This window comes from Trametes versicolor (assembly GCF_000271585.1).
Source record: "Trametes versicolor FP-101664 SS1 unplaced genomic scaffold TRAVEscaffold_8, whole genome shotgun sequence".
NCBI classification, from domain to species: domain Eukaryota; kingdom Fungi; phylum Basidiomycota; class Agaricomycetes; order Polyporales; family Polyporaceae; genus Trametes; species Trametes versicolor.
This window is the reverse complement of record NW_007360328.1, coordinates 1,850,428-1,871,124: the sequence shown is the minus strand read 5'-3', so window position 1 is coordinate 1,871,124 and position 20,697 is coordinate 1,850,428. Positions and strand designations below refer to the sequence as shown.

The 20,697-nt window shown below is 53.9% G+C and overlaps 3 protein-coding genes across 3 annotated transcripts; all 3 read left to right on the top strand.

Annotated features, from left to right (window-relative positions):
* Positions 1 to 2,382: 2,382 nt before the first annotated feature.
* Positions 2,383 to 4,543, top strand: TRAVEDRAFT_49624 (uncharacterized protein; the record flags this gene model as incomplete). The annotated part of the gene is made up of 4 exons (XM_008042108.1): positions 2,383 to 2,458; positions 2,511 to 2,608; positions 2,663 to 2,751; positions 4,363 to 4,543. 4 exons carry the CDS (start codon positions 2,383 to 2,385, stop codon positions 4,541 to 4,543), a joined length of 444 nt encoding a protein of 147 aa, XP_008040299.1.
* A 9,660-nt stretch (positions 4,544 to 14,203) lies between these two features.
* On the top strand, positions 14,204 to 17,178 carry TRAVEDRAFT_49623 (uncharacterized protein; the record flags this gene model as incomplete). Its single annotated transcript, XM_008042107.1, has 5 exons — positions 14,204 to 14,247; positions 15,915 to 15,952; positions 16,005 to 16,102; positions 16,157 to 16,245; positions 16,986 to 17,178. The coding sequence occupies 5 exons, from the start codon at positions 14,204 to 14,206 to the stop codon at positions 17,176 to 17,178; spliced, it is 462 nt and encodes a 153-aa protein (XP_008040298.1).
* Positions 17,179 to 17,773: 595 nt separating this feature from the next.
* Positions 17,774 to 18,033, top strand: TRAVEDRAFT_49622 (uncharacterized protein; the record flags this gene model as incomplete). Its single annotated transcript, XM_008042106.1, has 2 exons — positions 17,774 to 17,827; positions 17,884 to 18,033. The coding sequence occupies 2 exons, from the start codon at positions 17,774 to 17,776 to the stop codon at positions 18,031 to 18,033; spliced, it is 204 nt and encodes a 67-aa protein (XP_008040297.1).
* Positions 18,034 to 20,697: the final 2,664 nt, after the last annotated feature.

Below are 20,697 nucleotides of genomic sequence, written 5' to 3'. Positions count from 1 at the left end.
TCGGATATTGTAGGCCCACGTAGACGTCGCCGTACAGAATGGGGAAGTGGAAGGTGCCGTGAAGTCTGCAAGATGTACTCGGAGCTCAGTAGGGAAGAGAGAAAGGAGCTTCGTTCACAGGAAGTGGCGCATACGCGCGTACTTGGGTGCGGAAGACGGCGCGATGGACGTGCGTAATTTGAACTTACCTGGTGCCCTTTGCGGACTGGTTTCATGTATATAGCCCCCAAGTGCTTCAACCTGCGAGAACGCTTGGCAACTAATATGACCTGCAGTCGCAGGAAGGGTTCGGCTGTGGGGAAGAGGGGCAGGCGGCGCAAAGCGGCAGCGCGAGCACGAGGAATAGACATGTTGATCGTTCGGCTGCGGGGGAGAGCAGACCGGCGACTCGGGCAGGTCGTGCACCTAGTGTACAGTGAGGCACGGCGATTGTGGGAAAGCGATTTTGAGAGCAGGCAAGAGAGCGATACTAGTGAGCGAGCGAGGTTGGTGAACGCAGAGAGAGCCAGAGTCTGTCCTTCCCGGAGCGTCGTGGGAAAGCGTTTTCTTGAACACCGAGACCGTCTTGATGTCGAGCCGTCGACCTCTTTCTCTCTCGTCACCTCTGCTTGTATCTATCCAAGCTTGTGTACGCTGGATGAGCTCAGAATGCTGTAACACTGTGCGCATAGCAGCGAATTGTTTGCGTGATGCATCGATGGACCCGCAAACGTCGAGGCTATACACTTGCGTCGCTGAGAAAACCGCCGCGACCCCCTCCCGGCAGGCAACGGCGTCCAGCTGAAGATATGTCGTCTTTGAATGTGGGTAGATCTCGACCATACTTCTCCATCATGGACAAAGGACCTGCTTTTGCACAGATTGTACACCGGGATTCCCTCTGCACGTACCACGGTAGCACACTGCCTGCGTGTTCCCCGTCTTGATACTGCGTGCACAAAATATTCCAAAAGACCTGTCCTTAGCCCCACAGCAGCACATCGATGTCGCGAGGATCAGTGCATGCTGTCGGCTCCTGTGGATTACAAAGGAGCCGTGTTAGAGCGCACATAGGGCTGGCCCATCGTGCCTGATAGACAGTCGTGGTCACTTCGGAAGCTAGCTCACTAGATCGAAGAGCTCGGGTCAACGACCTTCCGCGCGAGAGGCGCTGTATGTGGCACACTAACTATCCAACCGCAGTTGCGGTGGCTCCTGGGGTGCGGCCACATTCACACCAGCCACGCGCATTGGGTGGGAGCTCTGACCACCTCAGCACCGTCCTACCACGTCCTATGACACACCGTAACCTTCCCGCAATGGTACTTCCGGGATCGGTGTAGGGGTGGAAGGCGTCTTCGCGAAGCCGTACGTTTGATAAATGGTACGTTCGTCTCAGTTGCTATGTTGCTCACCATGTCCCCGTCCCAGATTCCGAATCTCTCTCCACATCGTCTGTATCACCGGCCTTGCGGAATGTTGGCGATACTAACCCTTAATACTTCTTGAATATGCGGCCAACAGGCATATGCCGCTATTGAAACAGACGAGAGTGGCCACTGGCGGCGCGCTCGGCGAAGCCCGATACTAGATTGATCTTGGAACTGCGGTGAGTGCCACTGTTTGCAGCTCGATCCGTATATAAGCATACGACATGTGCACACTGTGCGGCTGTGCGAGTGCCGACTTGTTGCTGATCATCGAGCATGTCACTCACTCCCTTTCGACGACAGGCACACGATACTGAGGGTACAGCTCGCCTGGATGTAGAGTTATGTCAAGCAACATCAATGGCTCCTTGATACAAATGTGGTCCTGCCGGATGAGTATAACTTAAAGGAGCCTACCTGTTACCAACAGTGCTCCCCAACCTCACTCTGTGGCTCTCAGTCCCATCTGCACCTTAGACTTGGGCTGCAAATCCATGGCCACGCCATCAAGCTCCGTAGTTGCTGCTCAATATGTTGCTGAAATCCAGAGGTTGTAAGTTGGCACACTTGGATACAACGTGTTGTGAGTGCAACTAACGGTACAGCTGTGCAGGACAACAAGCAATCTATGTCAAGTCGCAGTCACTAGTAAACAGTGTCCCACCTTTCGCCTTGTGTGTAAAATGCTCACATATTATCAACAGTGCTGCTTTTGTATGATATTATTCTTGTCTTTGGCCAAGAATACCAATACATCTGGCGATCACGGATGTTTTGGTTGTCACGAGTCCTGTATATATGGAACAGGTACATGTACTTTCTAGCTCTTTTTATGGACCTTGGGACCATCTCGACAATATCGGACAATGTGAGTGTGTTTCCCTTGTTTATTATGCAGAAATCCCAATGAACCATACTTCTACAGAGGTAGATCCTTATGCCCAGCCATTCATTGCAATCGCTCTCTGATGCCATGCCTACTGCAAGCTGCACTTTGCTTGGCTGGCTCAGCGCAATCCTAAAGGTCCTGACACTGATTGGACCTGCCGGTGAGTACATATGCCACTTGCCACAGCCCTACCAGCTGATGATATACACCAGTCTTCACTACTCTGCAAATATACTCGCTCTCAAGGGGGAACAGGATTCTGGGTGGGGTGGTACTGATGCTGAGCATGGCACCCTTTTTAATCAATGGGGTCAGCCTTCTGTCACCTGTACCACCATGCGCTTGCTGACAGGTAAAAACACAGAGCACCATATACCAGAGACCTCCCATCAATCTCCCTACACCGCTGAACTGCTCTCAGAATAACAATGCTAGCAAGAGCTTCAACATCAAGTAAGTTGTCTTCCTCTGATCATACCTAGCAAAGTGTGCATCACACTCACATCAGCATGGCAGATGTTAGTACAGTAAATCCTGGGATACATATGGTTATTGACATTCTTGGACAGTGGTCATTGCCTCAAGGGGCTCTCTGATCATCGTGAACTCGCTGGCTGCCGTCCTCACCTGGCATCAAACATGTGTGGCAAGGGCAAGGACATGTGTAGTGAAGCAGCCTTCTCTCGAACAGGTGATGTGGGAAAATGGTAGGCTCAATGCTTAGAATAGGCTGGAGTTGATCTGAAACTCCTTTGCTCTCATACAGTAATTGTCAACTTCTGGTATGTTTGCACGCAATGGCTTGGAAGCACCGTGGATGCAGTAAGTCATATTCTGAATAATTTGAATGCAGTGTCCTGGTCTCCATAAATGTGGTGGATATGGTGCTTGTGCTACGTTCGGTGTGTGCCCACCCCCTAGACAAGTGTACATGTTGTGATATTGATTTTCCTCCTGTACAGATGGCCATAACACCGGATGACATATCCTCATTTGTTGCGTTGTTTGCCAACCCGTAAGACTATTGTCCTTATTTCATCCATTGCTCTTGGTAGTTATTAACCCTCACAATGAACCTTCTCCACAGCATTTCCTCCATCTTGAACAGCCACTTCCTGCTTGCCCTCCACAAAATGAACACACAACTTCAAGGGGCTGCTAATGCACCTATATCCTCCCTCACTCTCGAGACTGGTAGCCACAGTGAACCAATGGCAGGTTCACCCAAGCTCCCTGAATTTCTTGATGTCATTGGTGGCTCAATCCACTCATTCCACAATGACAAAGATGAAGACCTCACCCTGCCACCGGGGGAGGGACAGCAGTCTGAGATAGAAGACGATATCCAGGTGGCCTGATACTTTCATCTTCCACTTTTTTTTCTTCCAGATCTACCCTCTTGACAGTCCTTTTCTTGGTTTCCTGACTCGTATTCATGCAGGTGCTACAGGTTGTACGCATGAACGACACAGTACACACACCTTACATATACCCTACTACGGCTGATATTTGAACATCTAACCTGGCTTGTATGTGCCTCTCCATCTCTGTATGTTATTGTGACTGCTTGATATGTATCTTGAATTGTGTTTACAATTTAAGACAGCCAACATTGTGCATTTAGCGATAGTTCAGCCATAGACTCATACATATACCTACACTCGCATATGCAATACATCAGGAATGAGCTCTGGCTCCAGTACACTGATCTCCATGAATGTCGTGGATATAGTGCATGTTATGCTCTCGGTGCGTGTTCTAAGTTGCATAGTTAGGTATGTGTTAACAGTCACCGGACTCGAGGTCGCGAACATCGCAGTTAGGTCGTCTGGGGATGCCCGACTGCTAAACACGCCCCCTATATTTTGAATTTCATCGAGCCGTAAGGCCGTCTCCTTGCTACATACATTGCCGCTTCTCATCCCCGCTACGTCCCCAGCATCTCTTCTATCTTGAATAGCCGCTTCCTACTGGCTCTCCACGAGACAAACACACGGCTCGAAGGCGCGGCGGACGCCTCCATCTCCTCTCTCTCCCTCAACATTGGCAGCGGCGACAACCCAGGGCAGGCTCGCCTGATCTCCCGGAGCTCCTCCGAATTATTGGGGAGCCGATCCGCTCGTTCGATGATGAAGACGAAGACCTGCAATCGCTCGAGTTCGCGCCGCCGCAGGAGCAGGAGGATCAGTCCGAGCCCGAAGGAGAGATTGCGGAGAGTAGCAGAGATGCAGGACGTCTGGCGTGATTCTTTCCCCTCCACATATGCTGGCCGTATGGACTGCACAGTACTTCTACTCTCTATCTACACTAGTACGGCCGATACGGACGTATCGTGAAGAAGCCTCACTGTATGTCTGTCTCCGTACGTTGCTATACCTATCTGATATTTCTCGCGGCGGGGAGGGTCCCAAACCGTGCAGACGACTATCGATACACCGGACTCGTCACGAACACCGGCTGCAACCTAGGAGAGGCCCGCCCGGTAGTACGCCTTTCCAGGATCTAAGGCTCGGACATGTACGGACAGGTGAACGGGTACCCGCTGTGGCAACCTGCACGTTTGACATTCCGCCATCATGCTCCGTAGTGTTCGGTCCATCTGCGTCTGCATCCTAGTCCACAACCTCGGGCTCTAGAACCTACAACGGCGGGGCCCGGCGTACGGGGTGCCAGACCGTGCGCCGCCTCAGGGGCGTCCGCGAAGCCTCGCGCGAACACACCAGCGAGCTTGCGAGTGGTTTTTCAGGTCTGGCAAAGGCGCGCCATGAAAGACACGACGACATACGAGCGTAGGTAAGGAGACCGTTCCTCGAGCTCAAGTGTCGCGGTGCATGGCGCGAGTGCACACTCGCATGGTGAGGCGGATACCCACGATGGGTGCACACTCTGCGTTACGCGGTCCTGTCGCATTTCGCATGACCGCACAGAGGGTCTACGATCGTCCTGACCGCTGCGGCAATTTCAACGACGGCGCGAGGGCGGGCGTAGGTCGGTAGAACTTTGGGATTGTCGGTTTCGTTACGGTATGTTGCGTCCGCGGCGCTCGGAGCATCGCGCGCATGCACGTCCGGCGGCCGACCGCTGGAAACACAGATCAGCGCGTCGAACGGAGATGCATTGCGGAGCGACGGCAGGGGGGATCTCCAGAGAGCCTTCCGTGGGGTTTACTCTTCTCTCTGCTCGCACCTGTACCATCGTGTGTGTGTGTGCGCGCGCGTGCAATTAGATCCACGATACTGCACGCATATCTACGTTGTAGCTCGCCACCACCGCTACAGACGCCGTTCATCGCGACGATGCAGGACGTGGACGCGGAGCTACTCACGTGTGCTACTGCACTCAGCCCTCGCTGGGCACTGCGCTGGCCGCGCTGTCTCGCGATGCTGCCGTGTATCCGTCGTGCGGAAGCACTCACCCGGTGCTGGGTGTCCTAGACGTAGAGTGCCGACGCGGAAAAGTCGGAGGATAAGTATCGGGGGTCTTCGCTAAGAGGTGCGAATACGGGCGCGGATTGTGTCTGGTGGGGGAAGATGAGGATGTCGATTGAAAAGTGGGATACCCGTAGCGTACCTGGAGCTGTGGTAGACGTCTGTGCTTGAATGTATTGTAGTCTCCGACGAGCGCCCGTGCTCCGCTTGATCGCGACGGGCCTGGGTGCAGTCCTTATGAAACCTTCGGCTGCGCACTGTAAAGACAATCCCAGTAAGCAAGGGGGACTCAATATCTTCCCTACTCAGCTCGTACGCGCCCACCTTTAGGAGTCTGCGCGGCACTGCGTGGTGCGTACCACACCATACAGCGCCGTCACGATGCGCCTGTGCAATCCTCCCACATGCGCGGGCGGCGAGACGCTGGTTTCGCAGCCCACAGAGAGTGCGCACGTGTCCGGTGGCGGAAGATACTCTCCTTCCGCAACCCGTCTTGCGCGCCGCGCGGTGGGTCCGTGGGGTGGTAGCAACGCGGCAGGCGCGGGTGTCCACAAACGCTGGGCTTGTGGCTTCGTGTGCGTGCACGCCCGGCCGCTTGAATAATGATATAAACACAGATTAGCTCGTGGAACAAACGTATATCGCATAGCGGCGACAGAAAGCGCTCCCCTGCGGGCTGCCTGTGGTTTCTCCTCTGCTTTCTGCTTGTTACTTCTACTAGGTGCGCCGGCCCTGCACCGTCGTCCTCGACACTGCAATGCTCACTCGATGCTGTATCTCGTGTTCACGGCCACACATGGTGCCGTGCGTGACCAGACGTACAAGTGCCTGCTGCTGCTCTCCACGCTCGCTTACAGCGCTGACTGCAGTGTCTCTCGATGCCGGAAAGTGTCCATACGACGCATGGGGGCTCTACTCACCTTTCTAAACGTCCTATGTATTGTATGCCGACGCAGCGACGTCGGGGCGTGAGAGCCGCAAGCGGTGCGTATGGCCGTTCAGCTGGAGAAGCGAGGGGGCGGGCGGAGGGTACTAGGTAGATTGGGTGCCTGCTGGATCACAACGAGTATGATGGTGTGATTGAAATATAAAAAGCGTGCTTGGAGTTGGCGTGGGTGGGCGTGCCACGGTGCGTGGCCCAGGTGTGTTACAGGCTCCCTCCTGAACCGGCGTAGCGAAAACAGAGGTACATGGGCGCTTGTTGTCGACGAGGACGAGATGAGACGGACTGAAAAGGAGGCTCGAGCGTAGAGACGTCGAATGATCCACCGCTGCGAGTAGTACCCGTTGGCCTCTGATGGCGTGGAGATTGGCTACAAGCGCCAGAATGCTAGACATGTTCGGCTTACGCAGATGGACGGGAGACTGGGCTACGGCGTGCGGCACGGTCGCCGATGCGAACGGATCTTGAGGCAACGCCGCAGGATACGTGCGATCGTCGTGTGGTGTAGATGTTGTGCAGATTTGCGTGAAAAAGGCGGCGTATGGGGAGTATTGACGGAATACGGGCGTGTCGTCGACCAGCGCGGGGAAAGCGAAAGGCGCGATGAAGTTTACTGTGTGCGCCCAAGAGGTATGAGAACAGAGATGGGAAAATTACACGCACAAAGAAGGGACTGTTTTGCGAATGAAGTGTATGCACACAAGGCGCGCGGAAATTGACGACGGATGTGTGACGTACCTGGTGTCCTCGCTGACATATCTCGTCCGAAGAGCTGGGTGAAAGGGTGCAGCGAGCAAACCTGCAAAGCGACGCGTCTGGTTTGCGGCTGCAGGAAGGATACTAATGCGGCGGAAACGTACTGGACGGAAGCGGCAGCACGAGCACGGGACGGCCAGACGCGTCGCTCGGTAGGACTCGGAGACAGCGGCAGAAGGGTGGCAGAGAGCAGACTTATGGCGGCGAGAACAAACGTCTGGCGAGTCGAGGACAGCATACAGCGCAGAGCAGAAACTTCAAAAAAGCCTAAGCCGAGTGGGCGAGCGTCGTTGAGAGAGGCAGAGAGAGCGAGAGCGAGTCGAGTAGCCAGCTGGTGTCCGTCTTTACCGGAGCAGCCGTGGGAAGGCCTGGCACGAGGCTCTTGAACGCCGATGACGTCTTCGTACCGAGCCATCGACATTCTCCTCTGTAGCTCTGAGCGTACATGTCTTTTGGTCCACCCAGATAGCTAGTTTGTCTTTTTAACGCAAACAAACTCACGCTCAGCGCGTACATGGACCCCCGTAATTCAGGGACGACCGGGGGCGTCGAGAATGAATAAATCCCCGTGTGCCAAACTCACAGACAGACCTGGCACTGTCCACGCGGGCGGGACGAGCACATCCGTCCATCTGGCACAACGGTTTGAGCCTATAATTTTAGCCCTTTGAAAGTGGGATAGTGGAGCCGCCTCAAACGGCGGATGACTATATGCAGAGCAAGGTGCGTCGTTCGTACCAGACCATGGGCGATATAAGACGTGTTGTGATGCCCGTAAACGGAAAATATGACTGCGAAGAATGACGCGCGGAGTCATACATAGCTGCGAGGACATCGATTCGGCTACAAATTATAGTACGCGCAAGGTCTACGCGAGATATCGCCGCTGCCGCAGCGCCCGGTGTACATAATCTTGTACAATCGCATTACGTCCATAGAACGCGCCCTTGACCACAATATCACGGACTGCACACATGCTCAGGTCAACGTGGGTCGAGTCGAGCAGTCCCGGATTTCGAATCAGCTGGCGCTGTTCCAACGAAGCGCAGCGGCGGCACACCCCGGAGTCGTGCCGGGAATGAGCACGTCAACGTGCGTGTGCGGGCCCTCCTACGGATGAACAGCATATGAGCAACGAGCCTCGTGCCTCCGAAGACTCTGGGGCACGTACAAGACTTGGATTGGCCGCCACATAGTGACTCAGACCCACCTCCAGACCCTAACATTTGGACATCTGGTATTCTGAGCGCACACAGCTTGTGGTCGTTCCGTCCATGTCGAGTTCGTCCGCCTCGCAGAGATGTTCTTGAATGGGACGGTCATTCTGCCGTGTCATGTCCGGCTCCCGAGCACGGACGTCTGACATCGTGCCAGCCAGTGACCGTTGTGCGTGTGCGTGAGCGAGACAGAGCCCGATGCGGCATGCCGGTGCAGAAGCGTCTGATACGAGCGTTGAACTTCGATGCGATATTGGGCCAGCACATACCTAGATCTCAGGCCGTATCCTTGGGCGTCGATTGTGCGCTATGCGGCGCACGGGAAGTCAGCGTCATGGTGAGCACACCACATTGTACTGAGACGGGCCAGCCGGACATTGCCTGGCGTCCCTGGCACAAAAGACAGGTTAAGGATAATGTAGGCGTCGGATACCTGACATGCACTACGTACCGGCCTTGCTAACCTGTCCTTAGTCACCAAGAGACAAGAGAGGCTTCCTCTGCGTTGGCGTTTGCTTCCGTCCATCAGGGCTCGTTCGAGGCAGCTTGAGGGTGTCCCAGTTTGCGTTGACGGTGACCATGAGATCGAGAACACCTATGAACGGCACAACGATACCGCCCTAGGCGTGGGTCCCGCCGTGTGTTCGACGTGGCGCATGTCTGTATGGGTACGCGTAAGCCTGCGTGCTCTAGCGCTATTCCAACATCCGCGGAGCCGAGAGGTGAAGGCTTACCCACCAGATGAGATGCGGGGTTTCCTGCGCGTCGAATCCCGACGCAGAGGCCTCAGGGCGCAGGCGACGCGCGCATATGGCCACCGGCTGGTGAGTGGCTGGGCGAGTTTGATGCCTGGAAGGGAGTAATGAGTGTGTGGGCAAGAAGGATAGAATGTAGGTAGCGTACTAGGAGCCGTCGTCGGATGTCTGGGCACGATGCAAACATGTTGCCCCGGCGCCCATTCTGAACCTGCAAAAACGGGAGCAGAGGCGGATCGGCGGATGTTGTTGGCGAGTGTGAGAGATCGAGCACGTTGAGGATGGCGAGTAGGAAAGCGTCGAGCTATCAAGTATGTAGCCGTCGACGGTGCTTTTGGCCTCTAAGTGATGTGTGTGGGGCTGATAGCCCGTGTCGCAGTGCCAGACGCGTTGTGCGCCCGTGGACGGTATGGTTGAAAAGGGAGAGATCGAAGATGCGATCAAGCCTGGGGAGTGGAATTAGAGCGCAATAGATGAGAGACAGAGAATGTCGTGCACTGGGAAGGGAGGATCCGCGATCGTGTGCATACGCGCGTACTCGGGCGCGGAGGACGATGGACGTGCGTAACATACCTGATGCCCCTGGGACTGATACTGCAAGAGAGAGAGAGCAATAAGCACCTTTCAAAGTCGCAGGAACGGCCCGGGTACGGAGGCGGGGAGGGAGGCAAGGGCCCGGGTGCGGAAAGCGGCAGTGTGAGCACGAGGAGTGGACGGGCCGCTCGTTGGGCGGCGGCCGAGAGCAGACGTTGTGCGAGTCGATAACGATGCACTGCGAGGCGCAGAAAGTGCGGGTGAGGCTCGCTGACAGAAGCCGAGAGAGCGAGTGAGTGAGCGAGGATGGTGAACGGAGAGAGCAGCCACGATAGCAGTCCGTCCTTCCCGGACTCGTACCCGTGGGAAAGCTGGCTCGGGACTACCGTGACGCGTTCTTCCCGGTGCGCCCACGGGTAAGTCCGGCCGAGCGCTTCGCGCGGCCGATGACCTCTCCTCGAGCTCTCCCTTGCCTCTTCCGCTGGTGACCTTGTGCGTACGTATCCAACTTTGTGAACACATGCTACTCTCAGAAAGCTCTTAGAAAGGTCTGCACGTATCCTTAAACCGTCCACGATACATTAGCTGACAAGCCGCCGGCCAAAGGGCGTCGCGACCGTCGCTGTAAGAAGATATGAGAAGAACGCGGGGACACATCCTTGCCCATTATGGCCCCGCAAGGGCCACTTTCGCGTGTATTATGCGCAACGATTGCCTTATACGAATCCAGGCAGTGCATTCGCGAGCTGCGCGCCGTAAGAGTGTCTGCCAAAAGTCGTCTAAATAACCATCTGACTGAGCCTCAGTCGTTAGGCCTCATCGCAGTTCATTATACAGCTTTGAGTAATTCTAAAGGTTCCTATGGTCTAGTGAGATGTGCAGAATGTCGTGCAGAATACACATCCCTAATCTTGTAAGCTTACATCGCCATTATGGCTCGCCGTCATGCCGTGTACGCTCATCGTCTAAATAGTATCCGTGAAGCTAGTATACTCATGGTCGTGAGTCTTTGACCACACAGAAGAGTATATTAATAAGTTCCCAACGTCGTACAAAGTACCTGCGTTTACTGACCTCGGACAGCAGCAAAGGACCACCGTGACACGAACCCCGCTGCGGGCCTCCCGCGTAGGTCGTCTACCATCCAGGATCCTCATTCCACGATCGGCATGTCGACCAAAATAAACTGCGGCATATCGCGTCGAAAAACCGCGTACCGTCGGTATATCGACGCACGAAGTGTGGATCTGACTATGGCCATCAGCCTCGCCAATACAATGCATGCGAAAGGGCCAGGTTTGCCATACCGAGCCGGATTTTGGGATTTCGGGATTGTGGCGGGCGCGCTATGTCGGAGCGATTAGGATATTTCACTTGGTGGAAACCTAGGTACGTGGTATATTCGCGTGCTAGACCGTAGTCGCCTCAGCATCGACTCAAACCATCGGCGCATTTTTGTCGTGCAGTGTGCCACCTTGCGACCCACTGCACAACATCCACTCTGTACCCGGAGTGCTCTTCGGCGACGCGGTCGGATTTCCCGCCTTCTCGAAAAGTTCAACCCAGCGACCATCCGCACGAGTACCGGTGCTACATGCGGTACCCTAGAGCCCTCAATCTCCGCTCCCAGCTGCACCGCTGGAAAGCGCGTCTCTCCCGGCTCCTTCGTGTTTCTCCTTCGCTGATCCACAGCCGCCATAGTCGCCGCAACTCAGGGCCACACCCCCACCAGCCACGCGCACGTCCGGAGCTCTCCGCCCACCTCAACACCGACCTACCAGCCCCTCAGGCACACCGTTGGCATCTCCTTGCAACGCCGCCTCCGAGCTCGGTGCGGCTGTGTGGAAGGCGTCTTCGCGAAGTCGTACATTTGATAGTTAGCAAGTGCATCTCAAACTCATCAGCGCCTGCTCCGTTCACCACGCCGTGCGCCGTCGCTGGTCTCCATCTCTTCACCTCATCTGATCTCAGAAGCTGGTGGATGCGTTTTGAGATGCTGACTCTGAGTACGGCGGGGGAGACTTTACCCCGGGCCTCAGCAGCGGGTATTCGAGGGATCGAAGACGTGAGGGTGGGTTCTCGATGGGATCCGACTCGCGGCCTCGCGTGCGTGCACATGTAGCGGCGGGTGGACGCTTGAAACGCACTGGTCAGCGCGCGGAACCGGTATTCAATGCAGCGCGACGACGAGGTGAGCTCTCCAGCAAGTCTCCTGTGGATTCTCCGCTCATATTTCCTCGTTGTTTTCCGCGCCGTCATGCGTGCACACGCCTGCATCGCCATCCTAGATTCTGCACGACCACCCGTGCCATAGATCGCCATCGCTGCCACACGCAGTACGAAGCGTGCCGAGGAGAAAAGGGGGCACAGTTGTACGTGTGCCCGCGGCTGCACTCCGTCCTCGTTGACCTCGTCGTCTCGCACTGTATATGCATGCGCGTACGGCGCGTGAAAGACACGCTCACCTTGTTCCGGGTGGTCTGCCGTCGATTACCGAGAGGAAGACGTCAGGGCGCAGGGGACACGCGCATAGGGCTGGCGGCTAGAGAGGCGAGGGTGCGAGCTGCGGAGACTGGGCGTATTTGGCGTCTGGAAATGCACGGTGAGTATGTAAAACGAAACAAATGTCTGTATCGTACCTAGAGCCGTCGTAGACGTGTGTGCATAATACAACTGTATGTTGCACTGATGTCCCTTCTGGACTGGCGAAAGCGAAGGCGCGGAGGCGGCTGGGCGAACGTTGTGTACGAGTGTAAGAGATCAGGTGAGTCGAGGATGGGGAGGAAACGTCGAGACGTCGAGTATCTAGCCGTCGCAGAGGGTGTTGACTTCTGAGTGAAGTGGGAGGGGCTGCAGCCCGTGCTGCAGTGTGACAGATAGTGAGCGCCCGTAAATGTCATCGGCCACACCGGGAGAATCGAAGGTTCGATGAGGTTTGAGGAATATTTTCAGAGCACAGTAGAGGAGATACAGAGAAATCCGTGCACAGGAAGGGGACGATGCGCGAATCGGGTGCATACGCGCGTACTCGGGCGCGGAGGACGACGATGGACGTGCGTAACGTACCTGGTGCTCCTTGCAGACATGTCTCATATAAAGAGCCCTCTGAAAGTTCCAATGGTCAGACATGCAGAGCAAGGGACATGGGTCGCAGTTGCAGGAGGAGCGCGGTGGCGGGATGAGAGAGAAGCGGGGGGCACAAAGCGGCGGGCGAGCACAAGGCGAGTGGACGGGTCGCTCGTTGGGAGGCGGCGGAAAGCAGACGTCACGCGTCATGCATAATGGGCGAGTCGAGAAAAGTGCACTGCAAGGCGTAGCGACTGTACGCAAGGATTAAGTTGAGAGCTAGCCGATCGAGGAGCGAGTGAGGTTGGTGAATGGAGAGCTCGAGCAGCCAGAGTCCGCTCTTTCCGGAGCATCCGTGGGAAAGTCGGCTCTGGACTACCGAGAGCGTCGACGTCTCTCTCTCCTGCCATCTCTGCGCGTACCTATTCATATTCAGCCCTTGGAATTCTTGATACATTCTGAGTTCTCGAACGCCCTGCTCAGAACCCGGAATTATTCGACTGGCGGACGTCTGGACCTGCGAAGGCTGCCAAGTGCCTGCGTCGCTGAGAAGAACGCCGCGACCTCAACGACCCTCCCGACGTTGCGTCGCCGAATGTGGGTAAATCTCGTCTATCTTTCCCCATTACGACCAGGGGACCCGTTTCCGCGAGCGTTATTCGCCAAGATCCCCTCTCTACGCACTTGGGGAGCACAACTGCGTATTGCGCGTCTTAACCTGCGCGCAAAAAAGCTTCAAAATGACCCATACGAAGCCCCACGACCGCCTATCGCGTGAAAAAGTGCACGCTGACGAATCCTGTGGCTTTTTCGACGCGTCGCGTTGGAACAGATGTTAGTGGCGAGCCGCGGCCGCGCGATGGAAGCTAGTAGCTCGTGCGGAGTCAACACTGCGATTGTTGTTCGTCCAAACGGTACCCGTGACTCTACTTATGTCAAGTCTTGCAGACAAAGAAGTCTGAACAGTACGTTTCCGACATTATATAGAGCATCAGCATTTTACAGACCTCGAGAAGCGAAGAACGATCCAAATTCGGCGGGCGCGCAGCGCAGGAAGCACACGCAACTTCGTGAGGATACCGACCCGCGAACGATGGGCTTGACCTACTAGTAATGCACCCCGCTCGCAGAATGCTTACGGGAGGATAGGGTCTGACATACCGAGCTGCAATATTGGAAAGCGAGCGAGCGAGCGATCTCAAGGCAATGGAGATTCCATACCTCCCCTGGCGGTCGTCGTGGAAGCACAGGTATGTGACGTTTCCGCCGTACAGAACCATAGTCGCTTTAGCGGCAATTCGAATTAATGGGCGCATTTTCCGTCGTGCAGTACGCTACCTTGCGACGCGCTGCAAGCATAGGGGCAACTTAGCAGACAGCTCGATCTTCGGCGACGCGCCCCACATGCCCGAGCTGGCAGCTCTAGTCGCAGAACTCAGCTCAACGATCTTCGGCGCGAGTAGCTACATGCAGCACTCCAAAATACACGCATTCGGTCGCTCTACTGATAGGCTTCTGTCTCGGAGCTTCTTCGTGTCTCTTTGTGTGCTGATCCAGATCCACCGCAGTCGCCGTAGCTCGGGGCCACATTCTCGCCAGCCACACGCGCGCCCGGAGCTCTCTGTCCACCTCAACACCGACCAGGGATCTACTACAACCTCGTGCACACCGTCACCTCCCCGCAACACCCCCTCCGAGCTCAGCGCAGGGGTGGCAGGCAGCTTCGCAAAGCCGCATTTTTGATAGATTGTACGCCCTGCTCAAATTATAGATGCATCAGCGCCTGCGTTGCTCACCATGCCGCCGTCCCAGGTTCCCCTCCCTGCACCGTGTTTGAATCACCGGGCACGCGAACACGTCAAGGATGCTAACTCTAAGTGATTCTTCATCACAGGGTTGACAGGTGCATGCAACTATATAAACGAATGGGCTCACCACCGGCGATGCACTCGATGAAGCACGGTAGTAGCATGTTCATCTTGTTGGAACTGTCGTGAGTGTGGTTGCAACGTGAACTCGAAGCTCGACACCCCTTGAAGCAGAGGGACAGCGTCTCTTTTATCGTATAATCCAGATAGGGGGCCATGTACATCTCGATGCGTGGATTAAAGTACAACGTGCACACAATGCGTAACTGCGCGAGTACCAACTCATTGCTGACAATCAAGCATCCTCGTGATTCCTATCTGACAACACACACGCGATACTGAGGGTACAGCTCGCTAGCATGTGGAGCTATCTCAAGCACCATCAATGATGGCTTGGTAAGAAGTTCTTCCTACCAGATGAGCATGGCTTAAAGGTTACTGCAAACACAGCGCTCCCTCAGTCAAATCCCTGGCTCTCAATCCTGTCTGCACTTTGACTCATCATCTTGGACTCAGACACCCCAGTCATGTCATTATCAAGCTCGGCTGTCACTGCTCAGTATGTTGCGGAAGTCCAGGCAATGTAAGCCCATGCACCTTAATTCAACTCTTTGTGGATGTGGCTAATGGTATAGCTGTGTAGGACAACAGATACCACAGTCGGCATTGTTGCTACAGGTACATATCTTCAAGTCCCTTCCCCTTCCGCTCTCCCTGCGAAATGCTCACCTCTGATTGATAGCACTGCTTGTGTATGATGTGCTTCTCACTTCCGGGCAACAATACCGATATATTTGGCAATCACCAAAGTCATGGGTCTCACGAATCCTGTATATGTGGAACAGGTATATGTATTTGTTTTCCCTTCTCTTGAGTCTTGGGACCATTCCATCAATATCAGAATTGGTGAGTACACATTCCCTGCCCCTTGCACATATATTGGAATGAACTGTATATTTACAGAGGTAGATCCTTGTTCTCAACTCTTCAATGCATGCACTCTTTGATGCCAGTCCTGATGCAAGCTGTACTTTGCTCATCTGGCTCAGCAAAGCCATACAGTTCCTGAATCTGATTGGACCTGCCGGTGAGTATGTATGCTACTCACCACAACCATACCAGCTGACAAGATGCACCAGTGTTCACTACCCTGCGGATATACGTGCTGTCAGGAAAGAACAGGATCCTGGGTGGAGTGGCCCTGGTTCTGAGCATGGCACCCTTCCTCATCAATGCGGTCAGTCCTCTGTCTCGTATATTTCCATGCACTTGCTGATGGGCACAAGCACAGAGCACTGCATACCAGCAACCTCCCATCAACCTCCCTGCACCACTGAACTGTGCTGCCACCAACACAGCCAGCAGGAGCCTCATCATTGGGTGGGTCTTCTTCTTCCAATTTTACTCAAAAATATGTGCATTGTGCTCACCACTCAGTATTTCAGATGTTAGTAGAGTGGTTCCTGGCAAACAGACATCTGTTAACCTAGTTTGTAGTGACCATTGCCTCGAGGGGCTCTCTGATCCTTGTCGACTTGCTGGCTGCCACTGTCACATGGCGCCAAACACATGCAGCAATTCGGCTGAGGACAGATACCATGAAACAGCCTTCCTTTCAACAGGTGATGTGGGAAAATGGTAGGCTCAACATGTTGTTCTCAAGAGGTCAAGGTTGTATGCTGATCTGCAAGTTTCTGTCTGTTTTACAGGAACTGTTTACTTCTGGTCTGTTAATTAGTCAAGCACTGTGACTCATGTTTTGACAAGCAAGTTGTCTGTAGTGTGCTAGTTTCCCTGAATGTGGTGGATGTGGTGCTTGTCATACTTTCTGTATGTGCCATGCTCAGACAGCTATGCATGTAATAACTTTCTGCTTCCTCCACAGATTGCCTCGGCACCAATAAGCGGTCAATCCTCTTATGTTGAACAATTTGTCGACCCGTGAAGTGATATCCCCTACTGCTCTCATATCCCCTACTAATCCTGGTACCAAATATTCTCCACAGCATTTCCTCCATCTTGAACAGCCACTTTCTGCTTGCCCTTCACAAGGCAAATGCACAGCTGGAAGGGGGGGCCAATGCATCCATATCCTCCCTCTCTCTCAACACTGGCAGCAGTGGCAAACTGCAGGCAGGCTCCGCTGAGCTCCCAGAATACCTTGGTGTTATTGGGGGCTCAATCCGCTCGTCCCATGACAATGCGGAAGACCTGCAATCCCTCGAATTTGCGCCACCACAGGAGGAGGAGCACCAGCCCGAGCTGGAAGGAGAAATTCAGGAGATTAGGAGAGATGGAGGGTTTGTGGCCTAATACTTTCATTTTATTTTCATGTTCTTTCACACCCGCTCATTCACCGGACATCTTCTTGGCTTCTTGACACAGTCTATGTTCAATTCATATATAAGTTGGCCATATGGACGAGTCACGACACAGTACATGCACCTTTCATATACCTTGCTATAGCTGATATTTATGTGTCTAGATTGGGAGATGTGCTGAACAGCCGCTGTCTTTGTATGTTTTGCTACAACTGCTTGCTATGTATCTTAGACATCTTGCATGTATTATTTGCGCCTTGGGTAATTATTTCCATTCTGTGCTTCAAATGTCTATGCAACCGGCTATTGACAAAGCCATCGTGTACAATACTGTGGCAACCCAGGAGAGGTTGATGCACGATCAGTAAGCCCCTTGACAAAGACTTTGGCATATATAGACATGTATACACACTTGAGTATATACTGATAGTAGACCATGAACATGATGGCATCAGTGGAATGGAGTATTTATGCCAGATTTGCCACAGCGATCAGGAGACCTGCAAGTCCTATGCTGTGCCATCATACACTGCACGCACCATTGGGCACTGGGTCCGTACACTTGGCCCCAGGGGGAATTCCCCAACATGTCAAGCCTCCCTTGGCTCCCGCTATGGACGCTCCGCATGCAGGATCCACCGGTAATCTTACTGAGGATCTTGAGCAGATTAGTGATGACTGGGCCGGCATTTGGCAGAACTCGCAGCGGCAAGAGATGATTCAGCCTGTGCCCACATTAAGAATCATGGGATTCCTGCACGATTCCTTGGAATGCTATAAGGCGTTGAGAGAGCAAGTCGTGCTCGCCGAGGCCGAGCTCAACGACCGGCTCGCTATCTTCAAGTGAGAGATGCAGGAATTGGCCCAACAGGGCGCGGACCATATGGTGGGTCCTGAACACAACGTCAAGGATGTTATCGACACCACTCAGGTGGAGGCCCACCTGGCCGGCCCTCCAAGTCCCACACCCAGTGAGGTGTGCCACCAGCAGATGGAGTACGATCACGTAGTGTTACATCCCGTGCGCCCAACCTCCGAACCCCCGGGCCAACCCCCGAACCTCCGTACAAACTACCGGTTTCCGATTCTATTCCGACTTCTTCTATTTAGACCTTTCCCTCTTGGCGCCTCGCACCAAGACACTTACCTAGACAAAAGGCTTATTGTTTTCAGACACACGTTATATCCCGAAGTCCCGCACTTTCCTTTATGGTACTTCTTATTGTTTCCGAAGACAATTAGGCTTCTCAGTATTTAAACGAACTGGATTGTACTAGCTACTCAGTTCGGATATGTTGTTCACTTATCCATCTCCTTTCTACTCTCGAACCTCCGAACCTCCGAACCTCCGAACCTCCGAACCTCCGACCTCCGACCTCCGAACCTCTGACCCCTGAACTACGTCTCTAAGCTTGTCTTCTATATCGCTCTTGACCTCTCCCCTCTCCTGTCCCCCCGACTCTCTAGTCTCGTCCCGGAACTTCGTTAGTTCCGGTACTTGTACTCCCGACCCCCGAGTTGGTACTTCTCGTAAACCGAGGACACCCGACAAGTGTGCCCGGCGCGTTACTAATAGTTTCACGAAGTCCTCCTTCCCGGTGCTCAGTACTTCGGGACTTCGTTAACCCCCAAACTTCCGCGCACGGTCCTAACACGTAGAGTGACTACACTGGGCTGGACTTGGTCAAGTCAGTCCCACGGCAGGTCCTTCCCGCATTGCATCTCCCACTCCTGGGAGCCACACACCCATTTGTGCAGGACAACCCCAACGAAGTGTAGCCTTCAGCCAGTTCAAGCCTTCAAACATCACTCCACTGCCAGACTGGGACCAGTACAACTCTGTGTTGCAGGCACCCCGGAGAGACCATAGGCCCACCACGTCTACGGCAGTGCCCCAACAGCTGGTGCTTTGACCACGTTGGTCCATGGCCCCAGGTGTCTCTGTACACCCTGGACTCCCAGTAGTCCCCAAGCAGGACCTGAACAGGTCTGAGGAGCTCGCGTACACCGGTCCCAGCTATGGACCTCGTGACACCAGGGAAGTCTAACGGCTTCTCGGGATGATCGACAAAATGGTTGGGGAGGAACCTACCTCCAGCCCTCCAGCCTATCTGAAGGTCACAAAGATGACACTCCCAAAGCCCCGTACACTGGCAAGGACAACCTCAATGCTTTTGAGATTTGGTTTCATAACCTTCTCTAATTTTTCCATACTCTCTGGATAACCGGCCCTTCCATGGACCATAATCATCTACGAATACTGGGCGACTGTTTGGCTGACAATGCGGCCACTTGGCTGTACAATACTGTACAGTCCCCGTCCCATGAGCGACGGGATTGGCTGTTCGAGCAGGCCATACTCGGCTTATTCCGATGTTTCATTCACCGAGATGATCATCTCCAAGCTTCTCAGGAGTACGAGAACCTGAGATTTGAGCTCAGTAGGGGCAGTTGTGGTGTTGTATGAACACTTATTGTACATCAACAAGAAGATGTGGGAGAAGCCTTCTCCATTCCAGATATGTTGCAAGTTTATAGAGATGTTGCCCGTCAGCTATGAGAATACTCTCACTGTACTTAATGGCCTCTTCATTAAATATAATAGTTTATCCCAGCTTTATCAGGCTGCACTCGAGATCACACAGAGTTGCCAGACGATACAACACCACCGTCGCATTGTTAGGAGCGTGCTGAGCAGAAGTACGAAGGTCCGAAAATGCGGAGGTTCGAAAACCCGAAAGCGCAGTAGTACGGATTCCGGAGGTACGTAGGCTCGGAGGTTTGGAAGTTCGGAGGTTTGGAGGTTTGGAGGTTTGGAGGTTGACAAGTAGTTGAATTGAAGGTAGCGAAGGGGAGGTATGGAAGGTAACAAACAAGATGGAAGAGAATGTGGTAAACGAGATATTTGAACTGAGTAACTACAGTATTCCAGCTCGGTATAAGTAGTACATAAGCTTATTGTCTAGCTGAGACAATAAGGAAGTACGGAAATGGAGTTCCGGAGCAGAAGACAATAAACCTATTGTTATGGCGCTAACAAAAGAGAATGACGCAATCTGAGACATATGAAATACAAACAGAGGTTTGGGAGTTTGGGAGTTGAAGGACCGGAGGTACGGCCGGAGTTCCGGGAGTTCGGAAGTACAGTACTAAGTCCCGGAAATGGGATACTTCCCGGAAAAGGGTGCAAGTCCCGGAAGTTGGAATGAAGTCCCGGAAATCGGAGTTGTTGTCGCACGGGATGTAACACACATCCACAACACCACCACGGGAAACAACAGTCGATTGAACAACTCCCAGCAACGGAAGCCCTCCGCGGTGGAACCTTCACCTAGGATGAATTTGTTTGTAGTAAAGCGACCAGATCTGCCTTGCACTGCTCCAGGTCGCATGGATCAACCCAGACACACACTGGGGTCAGGTATCACATCCTGCTCTGAAGCCTGTGGCCACCAAGGCAGCATTGCAGTGCTTCTCATGTGGGCAAATTGGGCATTTCATGTTGACCCGG